Consider the following 27,144-nt stretch of genomic DNA (forward strand, 5'->3'; position numbering starts at 1 on the left):
CATGAAGAAAAGAGTCACTCATATGAATGTGCACAGAAAAATAAAAAGGGTTTTGAATCCAGCCAAAGTGAATTCACAGTTTTAATTCAAATGAATATTCTCTGTATTTTCTTCTTCTATTTGCCCAGCTCTAATGTTGATACTCCAGTTAGGGTGAAAAATTACATGGTATGTAGGTTAGAGGGGAAAAGAAATACTAAAATAAATCTGCCAATGTATTTTACCTAATTTGCAAAGGAAGAAACTGAGAAGAAAATGATTGTCAGCTTGTTTCCATACACCTGTCCATATGCCGTCACACCTCCAGGTGGGTTTCGTTCATTGCTGTTGGCTCTTTATTTCCAGATATCGTATACAGCCTACAGGAAGGAAAAATATGGTCATATTGCCTGAAATAACCTGGCTTTATAAATGATTAAGGTTCCATTCCTGCAGATCATTTTATTCATCACCAGACATACGGAAATCCTCAAGTCCTCACCTAAGGCTAGATCAGCCCTTCTGCAGGTATAAAAGCTGGGAGAGATTGTAAAAAACCTCGCTCCCACGTGGAACCCCAGCACAAAGGCTAGACACATACTCAGTCCTTACGCTCCCCAAGCCCTTCCACATGAAATATAAGGGCCAAAACCAATATATGGACTAGCAGAGTGGTATTGTGGCAGAGGGAGACAACCTCCATTAAATCCGGTTGATAAGGTGGTTCTTGTTTCCACGTAAAAGAGAGTTGTAGACTAGGGATGCATGCTAAGGCCTGGCCTACATGGCAAAGTTATATCGGGATAGCTATGTAGGTGAGGGGTGTAAAAACCACACCCCTGACTCATGGGTGGTGAGTATCAAAGGCAGGGGAAGGTTCAGCCTATCCAAACTGTCTGTGTGGCCCCACTCACACTCCACCCCCAGACTCCCTCCTGCTTCCCACCACCAGAACTGGGCAGGGCCAGGGGGCTATAGCCCTCCCACTTTTTGAAAGTGGATGGACCTGGCCCGTCCAATTTTTGCCAGAGCAGACCCCACCCTCTTTCTCTCCTCTCCGAGGCCCCACTCCCAGGCCATGACAGCATGGAGCCCGGGCAGCTGTGGGGAGCCGCGGCGGACCCTCCACCTGCCTGGAGTGCGGGAGGTGGGGGCTGAGAGCAGCCCCCGACCCGTGTCCCCACCCCCTGGGCTCCCCGGACGCCTGGGGCAAGAGGAGGGTCCGCAGCTCCATGCTGGCTCCCCACAGCTGCCTGCGTGGCTCTCCCTGGCCCAGCTCTGGCCGGACACGGGGGCCTCAGAGCTGCAGCCCGGCCACAGTAAGAGCCACGCAGGCAGCTGTAAGGAGTCGCAGACTCTCCATCTGCCCCGGGCGGGCAGGGAGTGGGGATGTGGACCGGGGACTGCTCAGGCCCCCCGCACCATGGGCAAGTAGAGGGTCTGCCGCCATGGCTCCCCACAGCTGCCCGCCCAGCTCTAATCATGGCCGGACTGCGGCTCCAAGGCCCCTCCACCTGAGCCTGGGTCCCTCCACCTATCCTGGGAGGGGGCCTGGGACACAGGCAGGAGGCTGCCTTTGCCGCCACCTCAGGCAGGGGCCCCACCCCACCTCCCATTTTTGGCAGGGCTCCGGTGCCCTTGCTGTGGGCTGGTGCTAATTGGGGCCGGCCTGCACATTGGGATATTTAAACCTAGGCTGGACAATACGTAGGAAAATGCACTATAGGGGGCCGTTCCCTAATTGGTAAGGGAATGGATGATGAAAAGGATCTGGTCTGTAATTTCTATCATTCTGTGAAAAATTCCATTTTGTACTTCTACACCAGAGGATGCTGTTGGAATCTGAAATGCTGATGCTTAAATCTCCCAGCATTGCTGGGCCCTCAACACCATTCTCCACAGGCTTGGTGGTGAACAACAAACTGATATTTTTTGTCACTAAGGAAAATAAAATGCATAGATGGTGCCAACACTTTAGCATCCCATACAACTAAGAGGCCAGATTCTGCCTAGGATACACCCAATGCATCCCCATGGACACGGCAGGCTTGTAAGGGCTGGTTTTGCCTCAATTATTATCATTAAAGCAAATAGCTTTGAAAGATTATTTTTTTAATTAGGCACTTCTGTGAATAAGAAAAACACCTGCATTTAGGGATAGATCCTGGAAGGTGCTGAGGACACACAGCTCCCACTGACTTCACTGGGAATTGAGGGCATTCAGTACCTTTCAGGGTTGAGTGCTTATATTAGGTAGGATGGTAAGAGTATGTGACTGATTCAAAGCTCATTGAAGTGAAAGGGAATCTTTCCATTCATTTCTGTTTTTTGAATCAGGACCTACACAAACTACTTCTGTGCTTCAGATGACAAGCTGATCACCAGTTACAGCCAAGAAGAAATTGTCCCTCATTTTATACTACAGATGTGGTACAGCTAAGTGTATTAGTAGGGGAGGGGTGAAACCTTCCTATACCGTATCCAGCACTGGCCTAGGTAAAAAAATAAGAAACTAGGCCAGGTGGACCATTCCTGTATTCCAGGATTGCAGTGCTTATGCTGTGTAAAGATTTTGGAATAAGGAAATGAGTATCGAGAAATCAAAATATTTTCAGGCTGCCCACTTTTTTCCAAAATTTACCTGGATTTCTTCAAAGAGCTCTTCTTCTGCAATGAGCGGCAACAGGAAAATTTACAATCAATGACCTGGTAAATAATTGGGTTGTACATAGCTGCCGATTTTGCAAGCAAGGTTGGGATGACTGAAACTTGAATGGGCACTGAGTCTGGCTGTCCAAAAGCTGACCACACTGATACCACGGCATATGGGATCCAGGCAATTAGAAATCCTGCACAGATCAACATTGCCACCTTGTGAGAATAAAAAGAAAGGAGAGAAAACAGTTACCTAAGCGAATGGTCTTTATTGATGCACCGCACTGCACAGTACTCGTATTTCCCAGCGTTGCAGACAATGTGTGGGTGCATGCAACAGAATGGAAAAATGACCCCCGCATCAGATAAGGTCTGCAATATGAACCAATGCTGTAATTTATTTCACTTTTCCTTATCTATCTCCAGCTGTACTTTTGCTTGACATATATAGAACAAATAGGGATTCTGTTGGCCCAAGTCTTTCCTTGAGCTCATTAGGCCAGACTAAAAGTGAAGAAATTGAACAAAAAGTCAGTGAATTATGATTCTTTGAAGTTAAATTAAATGAGTATTTACTACATATATATAAATAGAGAGAGAACAAAGAGGGGGTGATATGTAGAAAAGGATATTTATATATATCCTTTATAAAACAAAAGTCACCTTGTTCTTGGGAATTTAACACCAAGAGAAATGATTTGAAATGCCAAAGTCCTGGATAACATTCAAGTGATCTGGGATCATTTAAAAATTTGTGCTGCTTAAGCCACAGGTTTGGCGCTTATCTGAAATACTTTTTACTTCTACAGCCTCTTCCCCCAACTGCTTTCCAGATACACATTCACTGAGCCTCACAACACCCCGGAGAAGCTGGAAGTATTGTTTTGTCTTTATTTCATAAATGGGAAACCGAGGTCCAGGGAGACTGAGCCCCAACATTTCAAAGGGGGGTGTCTAAGGCTTGAAGTCAGTGGGAGCTGGCTAGTGCTCAGCACCTGTCACTATCAAGCTACTTATTGAAAGTCCTAAAGAGGGATTTAGGTGCCCAACTCTGTACGCCCATGTCTGAAAATTTTGGCCTCAGTGATTTGCCAAATCAGCAAAGGAGCCAAATGAGCAAACCAGTGGCGAAGACATGAACAGAATCCTGGTCTCCTAGAGCTCAGCCTTACGGTGAAAGCTCAAGGCCATTCTTCCGACCACTCATTTGAACCCCTTTGCAATCACACTACAAACCTTGTAAGACCAAGGTCTCCAGAGAGATTTCCAGGGCTGGGCTGAAGATATTTCTTGTTAACGTTTCAGAAAGAAAACCAGGTTGCTATCCAAGTGTTGGGTGTATGGGAGGAGCTATAGCTCTCTCCTCTCTCCGTCCCCCATTGCCAGTCAGTGCAGTGAGGACAAAGGACTAGGGAGAGGAAAACAGACTGCAGCAGCCGGAGTCAACACAAGGATTCTTCCTCCCTTGCAGGCAGTGCTGATGTTGTGTGACGGCATCACCAGCACCCTGGGAGCAGCTGGCAATAGGTCATGGTGGATGGCTGGTTGTAATAGGAGGGTTAGAGTCCTAAGTCGGCCTCATCTCCTCCCTGTGCCCCGGATGGCATCCAGAGAACAAGAGGCTTCTAAGGCAGCTAATAAGAACCCTTCCCATCTTCCACTGAGAAAATGCAGACAATATGATTACTTTGGAGGGTGAACAGGTGAGAAACTGAATGTGCATTTGTCACTTGCAAAACACATGCATTGACAGACCTATAGGGATAGCCATAACTGTTGTATTTCACTGGTCCATTCCAAAATGACACTGCTGAGAATTTAACACTTCTATTGTTTTGGGTTTTTTTTAAACCAGCTCATAGCAGGGATCTCATTCTCTGTTAAATTCTGACGTTTTGTGAATAATTTCTATAGAATCCTATTTAATTTCTGCAGAACCTCATTGGTTACATTCCTATTAAATCGTAAACGTTTTTCATAGGAGGTCAGGAAAAGAAGATCTACATACAGTTTGTTCAAAAGTGAAAAAATACTCTAACTGAGCTAAAGTTTTGAGTCATTTATTTTACCTGAACAAGCGTGTCCATACCTATATGTAATATGATACAGGTTCCATATTGCATCACATGATATTGTATTTTGAAGTTCATGTTTGACAGCACTACCATAATTCATACGGTATTGCACAGCATCCTAATAGATAATAGTACATGAATAGTCATTTGGGAGAAGTAATTAGAAGGATTACAATACAAATCTTCAGTGAATGCTCTGTTCTCGAGCCAGCTAAAGCCTTTCAGATATTGTGTTATTCTCAACCTCTGTTCCATGTGTTGATATGCTTAGTGGATGTGGTTTCAATATTCTTGAAGAAGTAAATTACATAAAGATTTTAAACCTTCCCCCCCACCCTTTTTTTTTTTTTGCCATCTAACATTCACGAGCCAAAAAGGGAAACTCAAATTCAACCCCCTTTTGAAATTTTGAAGATGGATGATGGGATTCCACTTCCCAGACCCAAACCTGCCCCAACATTTTGGGTTCCAGATAGGATCTGGAACTGGATGGGACATAGTTTCCAGTGTACAGATCCACATGAATGTCTGCTTCCTTGGAGGTTTTTAAGGCCCGGCTTGACAAAGCCCTGGCTGGGATGATTTAGTTGGGAATTGGTCCTGCTTTGAGCAGGGGATTGGACTAGATGACCTCCTGAGGTCCCTTCCAACCCTGATATTCTATGATTCTATGATTCTTCCAGATGGCAGATATCTCATAACAACAGCTGATTTCATATTTCTGTAATACTGGATCTAAATCTTCCAGATTTAGAATCAAGATCTTTGCACAGAAGGTTCTATAGAAGTGCAAATTATGATTGTAAAAGCAGCACTGCAGGTACACTGTATCTCTGTAAATAAGGCCACCAGAATTTGGGGTTCTTTCTACTATCAAGGCAGCAGCAGCTAACTAACCAAAACTATTCCCATGGCTGTGTTAGCTTGACTGTTTATGCTGCAGGTGGTCTGAATTCCCAATGATGTTTTGGCTTTGTATACTATGTAGACACATGTTTATCAGAAGGAATTTTAAAAATATATTAGGAACAAAAAAAATCTTGACAATAGTATTGGCCCGTGACTAGATGGAAATGGTAGAATTATCAATAGTAATGCAAAAAAGGCAGAAGTGTTCAATAAGTATTTCTATTTTGTATTTGAGGGGAAAGAGATGATATAGTCTCATCATAGGGTGATGATAATACTCTTTCCAGTCCACTAGTATCTCTGGAGGATGTTAAACAGAAGCTACGAAAGTTAGACATTTTTAAATCAGCAGGTCCAGATAACCGCATCCAATAGTTTTAAAATAGCTGACTGAGGAGTTCGCTGTACTGTTAATGTTGATTTACAGTAAGTCTTGGAGCATTAGGGAAGTTCCAGAAGACTGGAAGAAAGCTAACGTAAATGGAATGACTCGGGAAATTATAGGCCTGTCAGCCTAACATCAGTCCAGGGCAAGATAATGGAGTGACTGGTATGGGACTCAATTAATAAAGAATTAAAGGAGGGTAATGTAATTAATGTAAATCAGCATGGGTTTGTGGGAAACAGATCCTGTCAAACTAACTTTATATCTTTTTTTTTATGAGATTAAAAGTTTGGTTGATAAAGGTAATGTTGACATAACATACTTAGACTTCTGTATGGCATTTGACTTGGTACACACATTTTAATTGGAAAACTAGAAAGTTATAAAATTAACGTGGAACACATTAAATGAATTTAAAACTGGCTAACTAATAGATCTGAAAATGTAATTGTGTAAATGGGGAATGATCATCAAGTGAATGTGTTTCTAGTGGGGTCCGCAGGGACCTACGCTATTTAACATTTTAATCAACGACCTAGAAGAAAACATAAAATCATCATTGATAAAGTTTCAGATGAAACAAAAATTGGTGGAGTGGTAAATAATAAAGATGAGAGTTCACTGATTGAGAGCAATCTGGATCTCTTGGTAAACTGGACACAAGCAAACAATATGTATTTTAATACAGCTAAATGTAAATGTATATATGTAGGAACAAAGAACGTAGGCCATACATACAGGATATGGGACTCTATCCTGGGAAGCAGTGACTCTGAAAAAGATGTGAGGATCGTGGTGGATAATCAGCTGAACATGAATAGAGCCCTGCGCAGATACAAAATTTGTATCCACATCGAATCCGCGATCCAAAAAATGATCCACGGGTATTGGCAGATATAAAGCAGATATCCGCAGATTTGCAGGGCTTTCGATATAAAATTTGGATCCGCATCCATCCACGATCCACAAAAATGGTCCACGGATATCCACATCTGCATCCAGGGATGCGGATCTCTGTGGATATAAAGCGGATATCAGTGGATTTGCTGGGCTCTAAACATGAGCTTCCTGTGTGTCGTTGTGGCCAAAAGAGCTAGTGCAAGTCTGTAATGCATAAACAGGGGAATCTTGAGTATGAGTAGATATGTTATTTTACCTCTATATTTGGCACTGGTGCAACTGTGAGTGGAATACTGTGTCCAGTTCTGGTGTAAGGATGTTAATAAACTGGAGAGGATTCAGAGAAGAGCTGCATGAATGATTAAGGGAAAACAAGCCTTATAGTGATAGATTCAAGGAGCTCAAACTATTTAGCTTAACAAAAAGGTTAAGGGGTGACTTGATTATAATCTATAAGTATCTACATTGGGAACAAATATTTAATAATGAACTCTTCAGCCTAGCAGAGAAAGATGTAACCCAATCCAAAGTCTGAAAGTTGAGCTAGATACATTCAGCTGGCAATAAGGCGTGCGTTTTTAACGGTGAAGGTAATTAATCCCTGGAACAATTTGCCAAGGGTCGCGGTGGATTCTCCATCGCTGACCATTTTTAAATCAAGACAGGATGTTGTTCTAAAAGAGCTGCTCTAGGAATTATTTTGGGGAAGTTCTTTGGCCAGAAGGTCAGACTAGGTGATTATAATGGCCCCTTCTTGCCTTAGACTCTGTGAATCTATAAATCTATTATATGCATTGCAACCACTTGTTAATTTCAGTTCATTTCCAAACACGGAAAGAAAATAAATATGTAACTACTAGTCAGTGTGTTACAAGTCCCGTCCCTCCCCCCATATCCGAGCCACAGAAGATGTGATTCTATTTCTGGAAGCTTTGGCTCTTTGTCTCAGGCTCTAGAGACTGATGCTTTTAACGCTGGAGGTTCCCAGTTAAATCCTCCAGTGTCAGCCAAGCTCATGGCTGACATGTTTGCCAAACAGAAAAAGGGCACAGTCGGATGGGGAACACACTACTATATTCCTAAGGTTCTTGGAGGGTTTCTTAAAAAAAGAACTGCAAAAATGAGGCCGGGGTAACCAAAAATTGTGACAACAGAGGCCATCTTGGCATTTTGTCTGGACCTTAATTTTTATAAAAAATTCATTGTGAATCTTAAAGAAATTCACATGATCACCACATTTTCTTGTACGTGTATCTTCTTTGATAGAAGAATACAAATTTTCCATAGTTTTATTTCACCAGTAATAAAACCGCGCTTTTCATCTATCTATTTTATGGCCCTCTTTACAGTGATACCTGAGTGCCTCACAAACATTTTTAAATTTATCTTCATGACCACACCTGTGAGGTAGGGAAGTATTATTATCCCCATTTTACGGATGGGGAAACTGAGGCACAGAACAATCAAATGATTGGTCCAAGGTTACACAGCTTCAGACTGGACCCATCTCCAGGGTCTCATTTTAAGTGCCTTAATCACAACTCCATCCTCCCCTTCCTTCAGCTGTGCCTTGCAGATACAGGGAGAGTAAGGGCTGCAACTAACATCGCAGGCCACCACAATCTTGTGCTTGTGACACATTAGAGCTTCACAAATATTCAGTACCAATGATAGGATCTATGGTTCTTCTCACCTGGTTTTATGGTCTGACAGTTTTCTCCTACCTACCTTGGTCAATTTAATTTCCAGGACATGATTGTTTTGAATCCTGGTGTCATAATGAGCAACTTCTTTGGCGGACGACTTGACTTTTGCAATGATTTTAACATAGGAAAACACAATCACTGCAGTTGGGAGCAAGAGGCAGAAGAAGAGAATATTCAGAATAAATGCCTGTCCAGCCACTGAAGTCTGAGCCAGCCACCAATCCAGAGTGCACGAGGTTCCAAATGGCTCGGGAGCATAGTTCCCCAAACCAGCAAATGGCACAGTAGCCCAGAACGTAGCGTAGGCCCAGATTATTGCCAGGCAGATAAAGGCATGATGTCTCTTAAGCCAGGTACCTGGAAGATAATTCAACAATTATAATGGCAGATGATATATATTTGGCTAAAGACAACTTGAAATTCTACACCTGCAATTAAGAGCTAGTCAGACCATTTACTGCAAACCATTTCTTTGCTGCATTTGTCACTGTATTATTGTTGTGAACCTCTTTTAGTTTAACTGAGAAAGGTATAGAAAGATGCAATGGCTGGAAGTTGAAACTAGACAAATTCAGACTGGAAATAAGATGTGCAGTTTTTTTTCCAGAGAGTTTAGCTAACCATTGGAACAATGTACTTAGGGATGTAATGGATTCTACAACACTTGGGGTATGTCTACACTCCATCTGGGGGCATGCCTCCCAAGTAGACAGACTCATGCTAGCCTATGCAGAGCGTGGATGTTGCAGCATGACAACAGTGGCTTGGGCTAGCCTCCTGGGCTCGGACCCAGGGGGTTGGGCAGGATTGGATATAGGCAGCTAGACCAAGCCACCACGTGTAGCAACATCCATGCTGCTATTTTTAACATGCTAGCTCATGCAGAGCTAGTGCAAATTTGTCTGCCGGGCTGAGAGGGCACACGGCCAGATGCAGTGAAGACATACCCCTGAAGTTTTTAAATCAAGACTGGTTGTATTCCTAAAAGATATGTTCTAGCTCAACCAGAAGTTATAGGCTTGATGGAGAAACTACTTGGTGAAATTCTATGGCACATGGTATACAGGCGTCAAAGCAGATGATTATAATGGTCCTTTTTTACCTTAAAATCTATGTTTCTCGGTTACTACTCTCAGTACCATGGATTATTACAACTGAAATAATTATAAAAATCTAAATTTACTAATTTACTCATTACTGTTCATATTATTTCTTTATTTCTCTTATTATAATATTTACTTGGACTATGAAAATAGATTAATCAAAGTAGTCAGTTTTGTTCCTAATCCTGTTCACCTTCTTGGTGAACACCTTCAGTGCTGCAGTGTTTGGGTTGCAAACACTGCAAAAAATTGTTTCATAAATGAAATTTTTAAAAGTGCGTGAAAGCATTTCCATTGAAACTAGATTTTGTAAACTGAATTACTGTTTGGGCCTAACCTGACCTCTAGGGATTTTCCCACTGCTCTGAGGGTTAGGTAGGGTGACCATACATCCTTTTTTAGCCAGTTCTGTCCCTTTTTTAAGCCCTGTCCTGGCCATCCCGACTTTGTTGGCAAAAGTGGGCATTTGTCCCATTTGCTCTTACTGACTTGATCAGTTGGCAAGAGTAAACAGGACAAATGCCCACTTTTTCAAAAAAGTGGGGTGTGATGCAGAGGAATGGTTGGGGTGGAGCAGTAATGCCAGTCATGCAGCGGGGGGCAGGGCTTGGACAAGGGGCAGGCAGGCAGGGCTCAGGCCAGACCCACGGGAAGGGCCGGGACGGCTTGGGCCAGCCCTGCACAATGTCCTGCTTTCCTTTTGGGAAATATGGTCACCCTAGGAATAGGGAACATGATTCTTATACATTTCAGCTTAATGCTTCTATACAAGTCTCCAGTGAGGATGGGGAAAGAAAATGGCTATATAGTGTCACTCAATGCAAATTTCCTTCTTACCGTAAGTTAAATGACAAATTTTCAGGTATCTATCCAGGCTGACAGCTGTCATGGTGATAAGGCTCCCACAGCCAAAGAAGAAGCCAGCCCATCCATACCAACGGCAGCCCAGCCAGCCAAACACCCATCGGTGAGAGAAGAAGGAAATTATACTAAATGGTTTTCCTACAACTACAAAGAGGGGAAACAATGGGTCATTGGAAAAGTTGATGCTGTCAAAATAATCTTTAAAAAAACAACAACTATCTTTACTCAAAATACAGGACACTGAGGGGAGATCAGTGATAATATAGGCATCTTCAAACATAGGGTAGAGTGAGGTAATTGCCTTTTGCCCAGGAGTAAAATCAAACTTGTCAAATTTGCAAATATTTTCTGGTTGATTAAAATTGTATTTTTCAGTAAATAAACTATTCATCCGAACAATTTTGCCCTGTGCTAGTCACAGCATTACATAAGCAGAAAAAGGCTGAACTAATCAAATTAATTATTTGTTGCAAAGTATTTACTCCATGTTAATTATAGGCCTTTTACACAAAAGCATAGGGAGATTGATTTGGTCAAGGATCATACTCTATGTCTGGGAACAGGGACTAGAACTGGGAATAGAACCCAGAAGTCCTGATCGTAAAATGCTTGCTCTAATCACAATTCTAAACATATTGTGAGTTGCACACTACAAGCATGCATTATCCAGTAGATGGCATCAGAAATGAATGCATGTTTGCAAATGTCACCAACAAGCTGATATTTCACTATTAAATGAGTTGGATTCACAGGGCATAATTGATGTATGAGACTGGAGTTGTTTCTTGCCTATCTGGAATTTGTTTGCTGCATTTCTAAGTGCTACAGATGGAAAACAGCTAATGAATCATTCTAAGGGGTTTATCTTGACACTAGAGCAGACATTTTTATGCTAACACTCTTAGAAACAAGCAAATCCCACAGCAGAGACTTATTTGTATATCCACAGGCTGATCACTCAGCCAGAAAACATCAGCTTTCACAGATCCTCAGACCCAGTCATGCCATTTCCTGGAATGACAATGACTTTTCTCTAAGGGTATGTCCAGACTACCCGCCGTATCGGCGGGTAGTGATTGATTTATCGGGGATCGATATATCGCATCTCGTTAAGATGCGATATATCGATCCCCGAATGCGCTCCCCGTCGACTCCGGAACTCCACCGGAGCAAGCGGCGGTAGCAGAGTCGACAGGGGAGCCGCGGCCGTTGATCCTGCACCGTGAGGACGGGAGGTAAGTCGGAATAAGATATGTCGACTTCAGCTACGGTATTCCCGTAGCTGAAGTTGCGTATCTTACATTGACACCCCCCCTAGTGTAGACCAGACCTAAGGTGTATTAACAAATGAGATATAACAGTACTGGGATCTAACGAAGTTTGGAGCCGCCTGTTCCTTTAAGCTATCATTTGTACCACACTGATGACACCCTGTGGTCAGTTGGGTGAATATCAGGTGTGGATTTCAGGTGGATTTCCTCAGGCTCCTGCAGTCCAAGCCATTTTTTTCAAAAGGGGTGTACAGTTCTTCTCCCCAGGTGTGTATACCTCTCATGAGTGTAATGAGAATTGCACAAGCATCAGATTAAAAAAATAAAGTATCACCAAGAGCTAGGCACCTCCACAGTGCTGCACAGTCTTCCAAAGGGTGTCTATTCTCACCACTAAACATATTCAGATTGAGAGTTGGGCATATGGGTCTTTCCCTGGGTTGCGTCTTCTTTACAAATTGACATGGACAGTAGAGCATGGCTTTTTACAGGAAGGAAAAGAGGCGGTGTCCCAGTCTTAAAAGGGTAACTAGGTAGAAAATTATTAGATTTGAACATCTCAAAGCCCTCGACATTCCTCACCCCTCATTCTATGGGGTTTGTTCGGTATGTGCTTATATCCCTGATATATATAACATTTGGTAGAACTGAAATATAGTGTTCTTCAGCTGTTATGAAGGCTGTTTTGTATTGATCATGCCAAATCGTACAATGTGAACTTCTGAGATTTGAACCTGCATGGGCCCTTTGCCTGATTCAAGATCTCTGGAATAGGTCATATTTCTCTTCATTTTCATTCTCTTTCCAGGGGATTTGCACCTCCCTACAATTGCTCTGTTATACTCTTTCCGATCTTTTTTTTTTTTAAATGTGGAAACAATGGAATAGAAACAGTATGGGCTGAGTTCTGTTATCACAAGCACACCCTGGGCTCCTACTGTCATATAGGGGGGGTCCCATCTGCACAACGCAGAGTAGAATTTGGCCAAAAAGAAATAAAAATAAAAAGGCAGGAAAAGTAAAAGAAGAAATAAAACACTGAATTACCTGAAATCCCCAAGTCACACACGGCTAAATTGACAGTCATTATCTCCGCGGGTCTGAGCTTCTTTTTCCGTTTCAGGGACATAAAAAGAACATAGCCATTCCCAAAAGTTGAAAGAACCCCTGTAATAAAAATATAAAAACAAACTGCACTTAAACAAAATTGCAGAGAAACGCTTCCCCACAATTCTTTGGCACAACAGTGTGCATTGGCCTGCTAAACCCAGGGTTGTGAGTTCAATCCTTGAGGGGGCCACTTGGGGATCTGGGGCAAAAATCAGTACTTGATCCTGCTAGTGAAGGCAGGGGGCTCGACTCGATGACCTTTCAAGGTCCCTTCCAGTTTTAGGAGATGGGATATCTCCATTTTATTTTCATTCTGAGCTTCACAGTTCCAGAGAGAGAGGTCAACAAACTAGAAGGAATTTGGAGAAGAGTAACAAAAATGCGTACTATCCAGGTGGGTGGGATTAGGGAACAATCACATGGAAGGCTGTAAATCAAAGAAACTGAAGAACTATGTGTGATAGTGCACTAAGAGTGACAGGTTGGAATTAGGTAAGGGAGAATTTAGATGCAACATCCACAAAAAGTGTTCTAACTGTGAGATAATAAGCTATGGAATAGTGAGGTGTCACATCATTTAAATCTTGACAGAACAAAGTCCTGGAGATTGTAGTGCACTCAATCCAATCCCATTCTGGGAACTGCTGTGGTGGAAGGAAAAGTCATCCTCTGGGGGAGTGCAGGCGATATTTGAACTGCTTGTCTCCACTGCGAGTGATCTAAGGAAAAAAGCAGCTTTGATTTATAGCCAAGGCACTATAAGGAAGTTATAAAAGACAAAAAGTGATCAAACCAGAGGCTGCTGACTGCTACGTCACTGCCACCAATCCCATTCAGCCAGCCAAACATAGGCTAGATATAAGTGGATGCCGCTCTTGTCTTGTTTTAAATTCCCAACGAGGACAAATTCAGCATGAAATGTGCCAAACAGTGGTGTACAGTAGATGTCCCATATAAACTTGTTAGAAATTAATGTGAGTGCAAAAATGGTGTAACTGGCTTTATTTATTTATTTTTAATCTTGTCCCTCTGCAACTCACCACACCCCACCCCTCTTCTGAATCATAGCATCTGTCCTCCTCCCATCCCCCTACTGACTCCATTTCCCTTTCCTGGTTACCTAGACCCTCTACAGTTCCCACTAGAGAAAAACCAGTGTACCTCCCACCAAAGGAGAAAAGCAACGTCATGGACCATGGTAGCAACTAATAAGAGGATGTAACAAGGCATCTCAGTAAGCAATTTGAAACAACTTCAGTGGTGTAAAACTATACACGGTTTAATCCCAACCCCCCCGCCCCAGGGATAAATCCACATTGACTTAACAGGCAGTTTAAACACATTTTCCCCCCGTACACAATCATCCACAGCAGTAGACCTTCCTGCTCCACTTTTAGACCTCATTTTCTATTTCCACAGAGGATTTTGTTCCAAAACATGTGCGCACTGCTTCAGCTTTGGGTTTCCTTTTTCCATTTTTATTTGAACATAAAGATTCATTTCTGACATTCATAAAAAATACATAACAAGGAGCTTGATCATTATCCTATTTAAATCAATAAGATCTGGGCTGTGAACTCAACTAGAGTATATGAAGCCAATACTAGTAAGTCCAGGAGCATTAAAAATCATGTTAATTCATTTTTATATTGAGTTGAGCAGCTGAAGGGAGGTAAAACGTAAAGATTGTGGTCAAAATTAAAGTGACCACAATCAACTGCTTAAAATTATTGAAAAAATGTAGTGAACATTAAAGCATAAATAAATGTAGCAATTTAGAATACAGTTGTTCTAGCTGCAGCTCTGTTCCCTTTCTGGTTTCTCGATGTACATGTCCACATGGTTGGGTCTTGTGCTCTTACCTGCCTCAGGGTAGAATCACACGATTCCTCCACTCTCAGACTATGACCTGGGCTACAGTACGATGTGTATTAACTGTTCTTACCCTGCAGGTCCGACTGAATTCTGGCACCTGCGATTCTTCCCTTCAGGAGCCAGTGACCAGTGGTATATGGTGACCAATCAGCCTTTTTAAACAAAAGTATTGTTTATTTAGCAGTAGGATCAAAGCATAAGAGAAAAAGGATTTTAAAACAACAGTCTACATGCGTGTCTCTCTTACCTAAAGCCGTCCCATCCCATAATGAAGACCTAGAGCTTGTCTATACAGTGAGGTAATGCGCACTACGGGGGTGTGATTTCTAAAGTGCCCTAACTGGTCCAAGTGGACCCTGTAGGTATACTTTAACATCATGCTGTTTTTCTATGTTAAAGCACACTAGGGAAATTTTAGTGTACAACAGCAGAGTCTGCATGGACCAATTAATGCACAACACATTAGTACACTTTAGAAACCAGAACCCCCATACAGCTCATTATCCTGCTATGTAGACAAGCCCCTAGCCTAACTTCTCCATACAACACCAGTAGGCTCCTGTACCTGTGTCTGAGTCTGGTCCCACCTCCACCCCCTCCCACCCCCTTTGTCCCTGATCGACTGCCCTTCTTTAACCCCCCTCTGCCCAAGTCCTTTGCTCCCCTGCGTTTGGCAGGCCTTGGTCATTCCTCATTAAACCAGTTGAAGGCTGGTCAGAGACAGAGAGAGTCATCAAAGCTAATAGTTCTGCCATCATCCCTTAACAACTCATAAGTGTTTGCTGATAGGAGGCTATCTTGAGCCATTCTTCTCCTTCCTGCCTGCATCCAGAAAAAAACCTTATTAACTTTAATCAATATAGTCATACACTAAATAACATCCCAATAACCAGGCTGTAAGGATCTGTGGACTACACCCGAGGTGTTCAGAGCATGGGCTAGCTGATGGTCCCACAATGCCACCAGGAAGTAATGAAGTGCTGTAGCCGGGGAGCACTGTGGAGAGTAAGCGCTACAGGAAGTACCGCCCAAAGGACCCAGAGTAATGGTACTCTGCAGCGTGCTGATTGGCCAAGTGCCCTATTTCACCCTGGAGGGTGGCCCAGGAAGTTGCCTGGGCAACGATATGGTTTTCAGGCTTGCTGGGACCCCAGATCTACCTCTGATCTCTGGTCTCCAGTTCTGACCTGAATCTGATTCCAGCCTGGTACTGTCTCTGATCCCAGCCTGACTATGACCCTGACTTTTCTAGTGATTCCTCCAAACCCTGCTCACCGACTACTGCTCCAATGTGTGGACCCCAGTCCAGCTGCGATCTCTAAGCCAGACTGCCTATGCCCTGGTCCCTTATACAGGCCAACATATATTACTCATAAATTATCACAGAGCAGCTCCAAATCCATCACAATCACCTAGGAAAGAAAGAGAGGAATGGAAAAGACCCTAGCTAGAGCTGTGTGAATAACTGATTTTGGGAGGTGGGAGGGGTTCCTCTGCCCATACAGAAAAAATAATAATTTTGGGTTGACCCTAAACAAAATTTCTGGTGAACCCCCAAAATTCTCTCTCTCTCTCTCTCTCTCTCACACACACACACACACACACCCTTTTGTTAAAAATAAAATTGAAATAAATTTCAAAATGAAAAGTCAAAATGTTTCAGTTTCAAAATCTTCAATTAAATATTTCAACTTTTTTTGGAACACTTGGTTGGTTTGTTTTTCCAACAAAATTCACTCAATTTGACACTGTCACAGGGTAACTGGTGAGCCCAATTCAGACAATGGGTCTGGGATACATCTGGGACTATAAAAGGCCGTCAGAGGACAGGAAGTGAGAGGTGGAAGAGTGATGGGGACAGGAAAGGATGCCACACCAGAGTGGAGCTAACACCTGTGGTGGTTCCCTGGAGCAAGGGGACAGATGTTCAGGGAAGCAGCTCTGGGTCGACCGCTCCAGGAAGGGAGCATAGCTGACTAGACCTGGGAAGCTGTCAGGAGCAGAAGCCCCAGAGAATCCTGGGAGGGGTGGCACTGAAGCTAGGGTTGCCAGGCATCCGTTTTTTAACCGGAACACCCAGTTGAAAAAGGATCCTGGCAGCTCTGATCAGAACGGCTGACCGGGCCATTAAAAGTCCAGTTGGTGTGGGACTGGCAGGCTCCCTACCCGGCTCTGTGCATCTCCCAGGAAGTGGCTGGCATGTCCCTCTGGCTCCTAGGCAGAGGGGTGACCTTGGGGCTCCGCGCACTGCCTCCACCCTGAGCACTGGCTCCGCAGCTCCCATTGGCCAATGGGAGCTGTGGGGGCATCGCCTGCAGGCAGGGGCAGTGCGCCCTGGCCACCTCTCCACCTAGGAGCCGGAGGGACATGCTTTCTGGGAGCCACCTGAAGTAAGTGCTGCCAAGAGCCTTCACCCCTCACCCCCCCCCGCACCCGAACCCACTGCCCCAGCCCTGAGCCCCCTCCTGCAACTCAAATTACTCATCTCCAGCCCCATCCCAGAGCCCACACCCCCAGATGGAGCCCTCATCCCCTCCCACACCCCAACCCCCTGTTCCTGCCCGGTGAAAATGAGCAAGTGAGTGAAGGTGTGGGAGAGCGAGCGACGGACGGAGGGATGGAGTGAGCGGGGGCGGGGCCTTAGAGAAAAGGCAGGGCGGGGCATGGCCTTGGTGAAGGGGTGGGGCAAGGGTGTTCGGATTTCCATGATTAGAAAGTTGGCAACCCTATCTGAAGCCTCTGAGAGCAGTGCTGGAATCAATGAGAAATGAGTATTTTTTGTACTGTCTGACATTTCTGTTAAGGTTACAGTTGGGTGAAAAATTTCAGATTAAACTTTTTTCAATGGGAATGGGAATGGGAAATTCCAACGATTGAAGCATTGAAATCTGTTTTAGCTCATTGTGGTTAACTCTAGGGTTAAAACACCAACAAACAGAACTTAAAACACATCAGTTCTTATCTTCACTGTGTGTTTACATTTACATTTTACTAGTAAACATACCTTCCAGATTAGAGCTTGGCAACATTTTTCAGACAAATGGTTTAGTCACCAAAAAAAATGCACTTTCAGTCGACCCGAAACTGTTCATGAAATGGACACAAGTTCACGGAATAATTTAGACTAAAATGAAGTTCTCAGGTTAGCGAAGTCCCAGGCATGTAATTGAATCCCTCGTAATGACAATGAAGAGTGAGTGAGTGAGTGAGAGAGACTATAGCCTGATGGCTACAGCACTCTCCTAGTCTAAGAACATAAGAATGGCCATACTGGGTCAGACCAATGGCCCAACTAACCTAGTATCTGTCTTCTGACAGTGGCTGCTGCCAGATGTTTCAGAGGGAATGGACAGAACAGGGCAATTACTGAGCGAGAGATGCAAACTCAAGTCCTTGCTCCATTGGCTATTTAATTATTTTTATAAAGTGGAACAGCTTCAAATAGGAAAAAAATTGCAAGGACTCTGCCCAAGAGTATGACATAGTCTAACGACTAGGGCACTGTCCTGCAATATGGGAGACCCAACTTCACCTCCCATCTCACAGAGGTGAGAATTGAACCGTGGTGTCCAAACATCCCAGGTGAGTATCCTAACCACTAGGCTAAGGGTTATAAAGAAGGCCACCTCAGCTTCCTTCTCCATCAGTGCCTTAAAAAAAATCCATTTTGGGTTAAACGAAATATGTTTCATTAGACCCAAAATAGGATGTTTTTTTTTTGATTCACTGAAATTTTTCATAGTTTTTTGGATTTGGTTTGATCCAAACCAAAATATTTTTTTTAATTCTTCAGAACTGCCAGTGAACTGAAAAAGCAGTTATTTGCACAGCTCTGTTCCATATAATCCCCCAGTTAAGTACCTGATGCTATTTCAGTGATATATAAGTCTTTGTGAGACAGAAGGCATCCCCCTCCTCACAGTTCATTAAACATCCTTGTGCAGATTCCCACTGTCTACACCATTTGAGCCTTACTGTAAATAGTTAAATTGTTAATCTAATGCAGACAATAAATCTTCCCATTCTCTTTATCCTTTAATCCTTGCTAGCCTCATTTCTCACGTGGATGTGGATGCAACTATAATGATGAAATTCATTGTTCTGGCTCAGTCACAAAGATCTATATCTCTGAAATAACATCAGGTACTTAATATCAGATGAGAGGAAGTCCTTCACGCTGAGAAGTTCCTAGAGGGTGGTTCCACTTTCAATGGCATTTCACTCAGCATTTTGTGGTGAACTTCACATCTACTTTGTTGTGTACAACTGGCATAAGACAGTATCTGGGATTTGCTCAGTGAGGGAGAACTTGTACTATTCATAATGGCTATTGTCTCTCTCTGCTCACCAGCTGGGGACTCACAGAGCCTTGGCTTGGAGCTGCCACTCTACCGTCACCCTAACTCCACTGATATTGACACTGTGGGGTAAGTGATTCCTTAAAGGGGAAGCCTCTCCTCACCATCTGGCCTTTCAGAGAACTGGTCTACCCATCTAGATTGCCCTAACTGGACATCCTGTGAAAGAAGATCATGAAAGAAGAAACCTAGCGTATCGGTGTCAGAAAACCACAAACAAATTCTACAAACTTGTGCCATTTTCATGACAGAGGCACAAAGAGTTTAGCAGTCCTCCACCATAGAAATAGCAAAGTCTACCAGACCATAAATAGTTTTGCGTACCCAAAGTGCCTCCATTCAATCCCAGAATACAGCACCTCCTGCTGCAAGGAATTATAATCCTGTTTCACGAACAGGATCACTCACATCTGGAATGGCTTCATGGGCCGCTGCAGATAACAAGCCAGTCACAGAACCAGAATCACATTGCCCTTCTGCCAAGATTTTAGCCCATTCAAACAAACAGAAGCCATGGAGACCCCAACAGGAATCAGGATCACCATCCTGATTCTGATTCCTGCCTCTCCTGCATGGTAGAAGAGTAGAAAATAACAGAGACTATCAACATCTCCTTTATGGAGCGGAATCTGACACACTCCCTAAACATACAATAGTCCCACCAAAACTAAAGAGACCATTGACTGATGCTAGAGACCTTGCAAAATATTATTCTTTATCTAGCCCCCATTTTCTAAGTAATCTGATTGAAAAGCTAGCAAAATGCAAGTAGTCTCCAATGCCACCTGTGAACTACCCATTTCCTCTCCGAGAACCCATGACCTCCCATGATAGCTATGTTCAACAAGAACAAAGAAACCAGCATCCATCCAGGGAACAGGGGTGCTGGAACAATTTTTATAGTGGGGGTGCTGAGAGCCATTGAACCAAACTGTAACCCCTGCATATGATGGAAACCCCTGCAAGCCAGGGAGGTGGGAACACCCAGCACCTAGCTCCAGCACCTATGCTGGGGAGGCTCCTGAATGGATGAGACAGAACTCTGACAGGAGTTGGACCCTAGACTATGCAACTCAAGATCATAATAGATCTGAATGATCATGAAACTAACCACTTTCAGAATTGAAGGCAAATCTAATTTCTTTCATTTCCTTTTTCCCCAGTCATGACATCCAGCTGTCATTATTGCCCTGTAGTTCTGTAACAATAATAATGTTATAATTATATATGTAAGCGGGGGAATGGTGGGGAACTTTCCTGGCTTCTGCTTTGGGCTATTTAGGAACCTGTCTATGTGAACTAGTCTTCAGAGGTGCTGAACACCTGCAATTCTAGTTGAAGTCAATGACGACTGTGGGTGCTCAGCACTTCTGAAAGCCAGGCGACTTACTAGATGCCTAGCTATGGATTTAGGTGCCTACATTTAGGTACTTAAATTTCAAAATTGTTCAAAATTTTATGGGACTTGGGTGACCAATCACAGTTCTTGAATAGAGAATTCCAAACAACAAAACTCAGGTGACTTCTCATTATTAGCAGTACACAAACAACCCAGAGGCCAAAATGTGTTTGTATGTCAAATAGTTTTATTTACTTCAAACTATGACAATTCTCAAACAGGGAAAGGGCTAAATTCAGCAGATGCATTTTTTCACAATGAACAATTTGTATGTGTTTACTAAACACTTTTCAAGAAAGATAAAATCTTAAAAACCACTATGAAGTATTGTATAAGTTATAATGCAATTATATAAGGCAGTGGCTCTCTACCTCTGAGAGAGCTAGTTGGTTGCATGGTACGGATTCTCTTTCTTCGCAACTGGTAAATTGTATTAAAAGCACTACATTGTTTTAAACAATTTTTAGCTGTCTTAATATTTCTTTTATATGTAAGCAACTGTTGCAATTGCTGTGAGGACATTGTGTGAACGTGAAGGAGAAAAGCGGCAGTCTAATGGTGAATGAGAAGGGAGCTCGGTCTCTAGAATATGCCTATCAAGATGTGGTCTATACTATGAACAAGTGAAAACTCCTGATTTAACACTTTCATAATTGGGCAAAGATCATCTAATCAGAAAACACACTCATCTACAAGCAAAATCATTATAATTTGACAAATTGTATGTCAAATATAGTGAGGCGGGCAATATGGTTTTTATTTATGCGTACACGTGACCCCATATACCAACATTGCTATTAACAGAAACACAGGGATTGCCATTCTAGATCAGAACATTGATCCATCTAGTGCAATATACTGTCTCTGATAATGGCCAGTACTAGATGTTTCAGAGGATTTACTTTAATGCTTCAAAAGCCGTTTGTACTGTAAACCAACGGACAAGATAACAGGTTGCCTTGCTGTTTACCAATCACTATTTAATATGCTTTACCCAATTGTTGACATTTAAATAATCATTACTCTAATCTGAGTTAGTACACACTGCCATTAAGATACTATAGTTTAAACCTCAGAGATATTCTTTCTACACCTGGGCAAAATTTTTCAGACAAATAGTATATTCACCAGAAAATGCAATCTTGGGCTGATGAAAACTATTCACAAATTCAGGTCATATTTGGTAAACAGTTTCAGTTGAATTTTTTTCCCCAAAAAAGTCAAAATGCTTTGTTTTGATTTTGACTTTTTATTAAAAAAAAGAATAAAAAATAAAAAAATAAAATAAATTCTGAAACGAAGGGGGATTTTTTTAGATGAAAAATCAGTGTTCCACTCTGGTAATATTGAAATGGAATGTTTCAACATCATCAAAGTGCTTCATTTCAATTTTTTTCTAAGCCAAGTTTTGTAGAAATCCACACGTTCCCATGAAATGTTTCAATTACAACAAAACAGCATCTTTCAAGGGAAGACTTATGTCAGAAATGTTCTGGCCAGCTGTAGGTTCGATGGGCAAATTTAAAGAAATCCCCTTTGCAGGTTTTTAGAACAAAATCAGGGCCTTCAGGCACTATCATAATCCAAGCAACCCTCCTCTGGCACAGCCAAAGAGAGCACCAGCAACCCTTCTCAGGGACTGAGATTTCAGCCAGAAGATTTACTTACTCACAGATTCCTCTCAACTGAACCAACGATAGCTTCCCCTCTTCCACATCGGCAAAGCTGTACTCTGCAATGTGCTGGGGATATGCACTCTCTATTTAAATTAGGGGGCAAATTATGGGAGGAGGGAGGCTTATGTCTCTGTAGTCCTTATTTTTGTTTTGAAAGTACTAATATACCATGGGAAAGGACACCACAAAGCGGTGCCCAGGGAAATGGCTGGCATGAGAAACAAAGGCTTGCTCAGAATGATTTATTAGAGTGAATTTGGTGGAACATCCTTAAATGATTATCTTCCACATAAACATGGACACATGAGAAGCTGTGTATTTTAATACAAGCAAAAGTCTACTGCAGTCTCCTATGATGACGAGCTAACCAGATCAGCCACAACAAAACCAGGTTCACTCAAACCTTGAATCAAATCAAAACCATTTTTATACTGTACAAAAATTTTGTTGAGGAACCCTTCCCATGGTCTCCAGACAAAAGGAGATAAGGATCACCTGGCATGGCTCCTTTCATGATCTTTGTGAGCCCCACAATCTCTCTGTAATACCCCGCATAGACCTTCTACCTTTTTTGGACACATTTGTAGAGCCCAACATTTTTTAATCCCCCCCCCAGCCACATAACTGAAAGCTCACATGCTTGGAATCAAGTTAATGAACACTGGGGTCTATAGCATCAGAGCAGAAGGAATCTGAATTCAGAAGTGTGGTGTATTGAAAACTATTAAAACTGATCTATCACTTTAAATTCTCAGTGGTTTTCCTGGTCCTTCTTGCAGCCAGGGAAGCTGGCTGGGATCAGAGTCAGTCAGAAGACAGAGTAAGGGGCGGGGGCGGAGGGGGTGAGTTGTGCCTCTCTATTTTACGGAGTCTGCTTTGTCTTTCTCTGTTTGGGGTTCTTCTGTGTTATTCTGAATTCTTAGAAATAAAGAAGTGTTACATTGCAACCGTCCAGCAAGAGTATTTTATGCTTCTAATCTAACTTCTCTGTTTGTTGCCATGAAACAATCAGAAACTCAGAGGCCTAATAGACAGTGTGTTGGCAGCATTTTCACTAACTCAAGATTACCATGTCTTTTGTACCATTGGTTCAGAGTTAGCGTGGGCATTAACAGTAATTTTTTGAAGTGTTTCTTGCTTAATATCCTAATGACTAGATGATCACTCTACTTTAGTATCAGTAATTCCCTACTGATGCTAAAGATACAATGCTTTGCTTCTTCATAGAGGCCACTTTTAAGGGCCCCCACACTTCTCTGGGCCTCTACACTTTGGCAAGAGTGCATCCATTCATATATGACATTCACAGGCCATCTTTGTGGGCACACACTTTCAGAGGTTCCACTGAAGTTTTATTTGTAGAGGATTAAGGTTTGTGGGACCTAAGATGGGAAAATTCTGGTTGTGTGGCCTGGTTTCTTTTATGCAAAGTTTGCTGCTGCTTTTCTTTGTCTTCCTCTGATAGTATTTTTTATTATTTCTCAAAGCTGCTTAGAGCCTGCGAGAGTTGTTTCTTTTAAAGTTTATATATTGAAATCTACATTAAATACAATAATTTTTAAAAGGTAAGACAATGTATTTTGGAAGGAATACTTTCAACCACTCTGAGGCCTACATAGTTCCTGGGATCTCAATAAACGTAACTTACTCAGGAAAAAGACCCGAGGGTTGGTTTGTTTTGGACAACTCACTGAAGACATCTGTTTACACAGCAGCAGGAAAGAAAAAAGTGGGGGGTAGCAAACAAAATGCTAGGATGCATAGAGAGCAGGAAAAGAATACTGAGAATAGTGTAACGGCACTGTGTAAATCAATGGTGTACCTTACATGGAATACTGGGTTCAGTTACTGAAACCAGGAGACGCATCCTGAACACACATTCTGAGCATACTCCCCTGATTTATAGAGTGACATTATACTACTGAATAACAACATGTAGAAGAGATGCCAAGAAAGGCAACAACAATTACTCAAATCTTGAAGAGACTTTTATAGCAGAAGAGATTGAAATATTAAGCTTAAATAAATAAAATAAATTATTGGAGATATCCTATCTCCTAGAACTGGAAGGGACCTTGAAAGGTCATCGAGTCCAGCCCCCTGCCTTCACTAGCAGGAATCAAGTACTGATTTTGCCCCAGATCCCTAAGTGGCCCCCTCAAGGATTGAACTCACAACCCTGGGTTTAGCAGGTCAATGCTCACACCACTGAGCTATCCCCCCTGAAGCTTGTTCTGCGAGGAAACAAATAGGAGAGGGTCTGATAGAGGTATATGATATAATGAATGATTATAAAGAAGGTAAATTGGAAGCCCCTGGTATTATGGAACCAGGGGAAATGCAATGAAAGACAATAAATATAAAACCCATACATGTAGAAATGTATTTCCTCAACACATGGAACTCATTGCCATGCAGTATCATTGAGACCAAGAGCTTAGCAAGACTCAAATATGACTGGGTGTCTGTGGATATTCTCATTATCCGTATAGTTATATTAGATAGATCTTTTTTAAAAATGAAAGGGGTATAAACCCCTATAAGGGCAGAAGCCAGCCACTAATTGTCCCAGGCTAGGAAACAACTTCTATGAGCAGCTTACCAAATAATTGTCCTTTAAGGATTTCTTGCATTTTCCTCTGACACATCTAGTACTGGTCACTGTCACAGATAGGATACTGGACCAGATGGATTATGGTTTTGATCCCATCTGGCAATACCCATTTTCCTATTACTTAAGTTCCCCACCCACCATCCCACCACATCTTTTGTTTTACTATCTGGTGCACCACAAATATGACTGGCTGCAGCCTTCTTTGCGGGTGCCTGATAGACCATGTAGTGACTTACAACACCATGAACAAAATAATTAAAACAGCCTTACCAATTACTGTTAAATAAAATCCAGCTACTATGTCAGCTTCCGTAGAGAGTTTTGATGCAAAGGGGTCTTCATCCTGGAGGTAATGAGGAAGATGGTCATCTTGGGGCGAAGTGCTGTGATTTGATGCCATGCCACTCACGTACAGATTAGCAGTGTCTGAAAAGTGAAATAATGGAGTCAATAGTAGATTACAATTGCCACCAGGAATCACAATGGAATTTTTGTTTACATACAGAAGAGCGCAACCACATAACCCCATCCCCATCTATGGTCTACCAGCTCTCCTTTCATTTCATTTCAGGATCCGGTTCAAAATTGCACTCCTTGCTTTCAACCCTCTCCCCAGCCCCCGCCAGAGTCTTCCTGCAAGTTACTACCTGACTTTCTCTATGTATGTAGGTACAGTACTTACTTAATATACCTCAGCAATGTCTTTACTCTCCCGCCCTTCTGTTCATGTGGCAATAGACTCTCATCTGCCCCTTCAACCACCCTTACAACTCTTGATCCAAGCACTTTCGCACAAGCAGCTCCTTTTATATGCAAAAACAGTAGTATTGATCCTACTTACACGACATATTTAGTAAATAATACTTCGCATTTGTATAGTGCTTTTCATCCATACATCTCAGAGCTGCATACTAAGGTGGGTTTGCATTATCATCCCCATTTTACAGATAGGGAAACCAAGACACAGAGAGGCTGTCACAATGAGTGAGTGATGCAGATTCAGAACACAGATTTGAAGAAAGGTGCAATGCAAAATGAAGTTGTATCAGCTTTATTCTGAAAGTCAGATTTCACTTCTGTATCCATTATGTTGTGATGGTCCAAGACAGGTCCCTCACAGTTGATGTCCGTCAAAACCATTTCAGGCTAAAAGAGGGACCTAGACAAATTAGAGGATTGGGACAAAAGAAATATGATGAGGTTCAACAAGGACAAGTGCAGAGTCCTGCACTTAGGATGGAAGAATCCCATGCACTTCTACAGACTAGGGACCGAGCGGCTAGGCAGAAGTTCTGCAGAAAAGGACCTAGGGGTTATAGTGGACGAGAAGCTGGATATGAGTCAACAGTGTGCCCTTGTTGCCAAGAAGGCTAATGGCATTTTGGGCTGTATAAGTAGGAGCATTGCCTGCAGATCAAGGGACGTGATCATTCCCCTCTATTCGATATTGGTGAGGCCTCATCTGGAGTACTGTGTCCAGTTTTGGGCCCCACACTACAAGAAGGATGTGGAAAAATTGGAAAGAGTCCAGTGAAGGGCAACAAAAATGATTAGGGGACTGGAAAACATGACTTATGAGGAGAGACTGAGGGAACTGGGATTGTTTAGTCTGCAGAAGAGAAGAATGAGGGGGGATTTGATAGCTGCTTTCAACTACCTGAAAGGGGGTTCCAAAGAGGATGGATCTAGACTGTTCTCAGTGGTAGCAGATGACAGAACAAGGAGTAATGGTCTCAAGTTGCAGTTGGGGAGTTTTAGGTTGGATATTAGGAAAAACTTTTTCACTAGGAGGGTGGTGAAACACTGGAATGGGTTACCTAGGGAGGTGGTGGAATCTCCTTCCTTAGAGGTTTTTAAGGTCAGGATTGACAAAGCCCTGGCTGGGATGATTTAGTTGGGGATTGGTTCTGCTTTGAGCAGGGGATTGGACTAGATGACCTCCTGAGGTCCCTTCCAACCCTGATATTCTATGATTCTATGATAAAAGGGAAAGCAGGGGTATTCCTGCTTATAAAGCTTCTACAGAAAAATTTGGACCTAATAGCCCCACTGAGGCTAGGTCTACACTACCCGCCTGAATCGGCGGGTAGAAATCGACCTCTCGGGGATCGATTTATTGCGTCCCGTCAGGACGTGACAATCGATCCCCGAATCGACGCTCTTACTCCACCAGCGAAGGTGGGAGTAAGAGCCGTCGACGGGAAGCTGCGGAGGTCGATTTTGCCGCCATCCTCACAGCGGGGTAAGTCGGCTGCGATACGTCGA

The 27,144-nt window shown here is 42.7% G+C and overlaps 1 protein-coding gene across 1 annotated transcript; it reads right to left on the reverse strand.

Moving 5' to 3' along the window:
• Positions 1 to 295: 295 nt before the first annotated feature.
• Positions 296 to 25,315, reverse strand: OPN5 (opsin 5). Its single transcript, XM_024219153.2, has 6 exons — positions 25,150 to 25,315; positions 12,895 to 13,014; positions 10,550 to 10,720; positions 8,632 to 8,966; positions 2,621 to 2,850; positions 296 to 359 (listed from the first exon to the last, which is right to left on the reverse strand). Exons 1-6 carry the CDS (start codon positions 25,277 to 25,279, stop codon positions 296 to 298), a joined length of 1,050 nt encoding a protein of 349 aa, XP_024074921.1. The 5' UTR covers positions 25,280 to 25,315.
• Positions 25,316 to 27,144: the final 1,829 nt, after the last annotated feature.

Source organism: Terrapene carolina, unplaced genomic scaffold, assembly GCF_002925995.2.
Source record: "Terrapene carolina triunguis isolate 2854851 unplaced genomic scaffold, T_m_triunguis-2.0 Scaffold42, whole genome shotgun sequence".
Classification (NCBI taxonomy): Eukaryota; Metazoa; Chordata; order Testudines; family Emydidae; genus Terrapene; species Terrapene triunguis.